The sequence below is a fragment of the Hipposideros armiger genome, unplaced genomic scaffold, assembly GCF_001890085.2.
Source record: "Hipposideros armiger isolate ML-2016 unplaced genomic scaffold, ASM189008v1 scaffold_772, whole genome shotgun sequence".
NCBI classification, from domain to species: Eukaryota; Metazoa; Chordata; class Mammalia; order Chiroptera; family Hipposideridae; genus Hipposideros; species Hipposideros armiger.
In genome coordinates, this window is record NW_017732122.1 from 692284 (window position 1) to 695829 (window position 3546).

At 42.2% G+C, this 3546-nt stretch overlaps 1 protein-coding gene across 1 annotated transcript in view; it reads left to right on the forward strand.

The window, feature by feature from the left end:
- Positions 1 to 387: 387 nt before the first annotated feature.
- TMEM67 (transmembrane protein 67) overlaps positions 388 to 3546 on the forward strand; it is a 24874-nt gene continuing 21715 nt past the window's right edge. The window contains exons 1-2 of the mRNA XM_019628261.1: positions 388 to 541; positions 677 to 764. Of these exons, the coding sequence (XP_019483806.1) occupies positions 539 to 541; positions 677 to 764 (91 nt within the window). The 5' untranslated portion in view covers positions 388 to 538. The remainder of the gene's footprint in view (positions 542 to 676; positions 765 to 3546) is intronic.

The following is a 3546-nucleotide window of genomic DNA, read 5'->3' on the forward strand; positions in this document are numbered from 1 at the left end:
AGAAAGATCTGGAAAGAAATACCTTTTTTTAAGTTTTTGAGCTAGTCTTCCAGCATTGCATATCAGTGTTTTGCCTACTTTTCTGACAAATGTATTTTGACAAATACATTGTTGGACTGTCTACTTTAACACGGAAATGACCCAGCCTGGATAAATTCTGATGTAAATATCATTTAACAGTTTAATGAAACAATACTTACTCTTAATTTGTGCCATACAATCTGATATTTTCTTTCCTGTGGTCTTTTATTTCACGACCTCCTAATTGATTTCACTTCCCGCTAATGGGTCGCCGCGTCCCAGAGCTTGAAACAAATGTTTTAAATAGCGGGTTGCGCCTGCCAGGCTCCAGGGTTAGCTTGCCTGTAACCCTTCCTTTTCCTGACCAGCACCTTTCCGCGGCTTTAGTAATCTAGCCCTCAAGCAGCGTTGGGAGGCACTTCCGGACCCCAGGCCGGAGTTGTCCAATCGGCTCTGCGGAGTCGCCGCAGAGGCTGATGGGGCGTCGGGAGACTGCGCGGCAGCCGGCGTCTGCACCATGGTAACGGGCGGCGGTGGGGCAGGGGTGGCAATGGCGTGTCGGTCCACCCTTTCGGTCGCGGTTGTGACTGTATTTCTCCTAGTGGTCCTCCCTCGCTTCTCACGGGCCCAGACTTTCTCGTTCCCTTTCCGGCAGCCGGACTCGTGCGGCCACAACCAGTATTTCGATATTTCTGCCCTCTCCTGTGTCCGCTGTGGAGCCAACCAGAGGAAGGACGCCCGAGGTGAGATGGTTTGGGGTGGGCCCTGGCCAAAGTAAAGCTCCCGTGGTGGTGCTGCGCCCAGTCCCCGGCGTCGCTGAAACACCTTGTCGTCTTGGAAAGAATATTTCGGGAAAGTTAACCGCCTGAGAGGATTTCCTCGGAGGATTGACGCTTGCACACTAATGTTGGGGAACCCCGAGTCAGCTACCCCGTGAGCGGTTGCCAGCAATTAATTTCTCGGAGCCAGACCCCAACTCCTCAGCNTTTTTTCCAGGATATTTTCTAAAATGCAAATCTGATCATGTCATTCCCTAGCTTAAAGTCTTAACAAGCTTGAAACCATGGTAGGCAAAGATAGGCATTCAAAAGCCTTCATTTTTATTCCTTCCTACCTTTTCAATCTTATCCCCTGCCACTGACCATACACCCTACATCTCAGGGATACTGAAAGATATGTCATTCCCCAGTGTGCCTGCTCACTCAAGCCTCTGGGTCTCTTCCTGCTGGTCCCTCTACTTGTCTTGTCCTACAATATCTCCATCTCTATGACTTCTTCACTGATCTCCTTCCCACCCCGAAGCAGGTTTAATACCATCTTCCAGTTTCACAGTCTCAATTAAAGAAGTTATCTCAACATATTTTAATGATTTGTTTCTATGTTTCCCTACTAGATTATAAGGCCCCTGAAGGAAAGCACTATGGATAGCTATTGTCCTTAAGAAGTGTGCACTTAATAAGTCAGCTTGGGGATTTGAAACACAATAGTCTTTGTAACACCGAAGATGATTCCCATTTCTGATTCCAACCTCTTCATCAAGCACTAGACCTCCACATCTATTTCTGCTATACCTCTCTCAGTAGGCAACTCATGTTCAACATAACAACACTAATTTCCACAGACTGTTCACCTTAACCCTAGGACTTTACGAGACCATCTCTATCTGCTCCAATTCCAATATGATCTAGCCTTGCAGGCAAGATCTAGACTTGCTGCCAACTTCCAGGTCTAAATGATTTCCCTCCCAATTATCCACTCTGCCTTTTCAAAGTATTTCCTACTTTTACCTATGTTCTTTACTCAGGAAACTGATCTTGCTCAATTCCCCAGCCCAGGATTTCTTTATGGCTTCACTCTTCTTCCTTTCTCCTAATCTGAGAAAGAATGACTTTTCCCCTGATATGGTTCTCCTTGTACTCTTTTTCTTATTATTAATTTTTATTAAATTTATTGGGATGACATTGGTTAGTAAAATTATATAGTTTTCAAGTGTACAATTCTATAATATATCATCTATATATTGCAGCCTCCAACTCTTATATCCAAGTGGTTAACTTTTCCTGGGAGCTCAAAAGAAAAAGTTAGACGACCTTTTCGCCAACAATTCATAGCTCTTGCATCATGACAATGCACCTGCCTACACAGCACTGTCTGTGAGGGAGTTTTTAGCCAGTAAACAAATAACTATATTGGAACGCCCTCCCTACTCACCTTATCTGGCCCCCAATGACTTCTTTCTTTACCTAAAGATAAAGGAAATATTGAAATGAAGACATTTTGATGACATTCAGGACATCAAGGGTAATATAACAACAGCTCTGACGGCCATTCCAGAAAGAGTTCCAAAATTGCTTTAAAGGGTGGATTAGGCGCTGGCATTGGTGCATAGCTTCCCAAGGGGAGTACTTTGAAGGTGACTGTAGTGATATTCAGCAATGAGGTATGTAGCACTTTTTCTCGGATGAGTTCATGAACTTAATTGCCTGACCTCGTATACATATACATAAACTTTTTTTAGCTCAGTCCCTTCTTTTATCTTCCTTTCAATGTCAAGATTTTCAAAATAGTCTACAAGTATACTTGGTGCTTGCTCTTTCTCACTACTGCTGTATGGCTTGCTTCTACCCCTACCACTGTAATGAAATTGCACTCTAAAGGTTAACTAATGATAGCCTAATTGCTAAACCCAAAGACTTTTTCTCCATCCTCAGCCTTGACCTTTTTGCAGTATTTATACTGTTATAAGGCATAGCATTGTGGTTAAGCAGCCTCAAGAGTTAAACTGCCATAATCCAAAGTTTTTTTCTGTAAAATACAAGTTCTGCATTTAGGTAAGTTAAAAAAAAAAATCTTTGTGCCTCCATTTAATCATCTATAAAAGGAAATGATAATAATATTACAGGTTTCATAAAGTTGTTGAGTAGATTAATTTTGATAATGTAAGTAAGGTATGGTGCAGTGCCTATATCATCCTAGGTGTTCAATAAACATTTGCTATCCTCTTTGATCCCATTATCTTTTGAGGTGTACACTTTTTCCTAAGCTGACATTAAACCACGCTCTCCTAGTCTCATCCACTTCTATGTATAACTCTTTCACATTTTTGCTGGGTGATACTGGGCATATATTTAAGCCTGATAAACGGAGAAAACTGTGCTGCCTGTTTATAGGGTCAAGTGATTGAAATGATGCATGCAAGAAGCTTAGCACAATACAAGAGGGAAAAGCTAAGAGAACTGCAGAGATCACTCTGACATCATTGAATGAACTCCAGTGAGCACCTGCCTCTATGTTTCTCCTGTTTAGTTATGTTTAAGCCACTATGAACTGGCTGAAACTACCTGATCTTCTATTACCTGTAGCAATTTCTGCTATCCTTGTAGGCAGTTTATACAGTGAACCCACAGTATCTACAGTTACCTCAAATTTAACTGTATTTTGAATCCTTCTGCTACAAATAAACTCTCTATTTAGCTCTTTGGGAGCAGTTTTGTTAGGTGTAGTGCCCAAAGGTCTCAGACAATC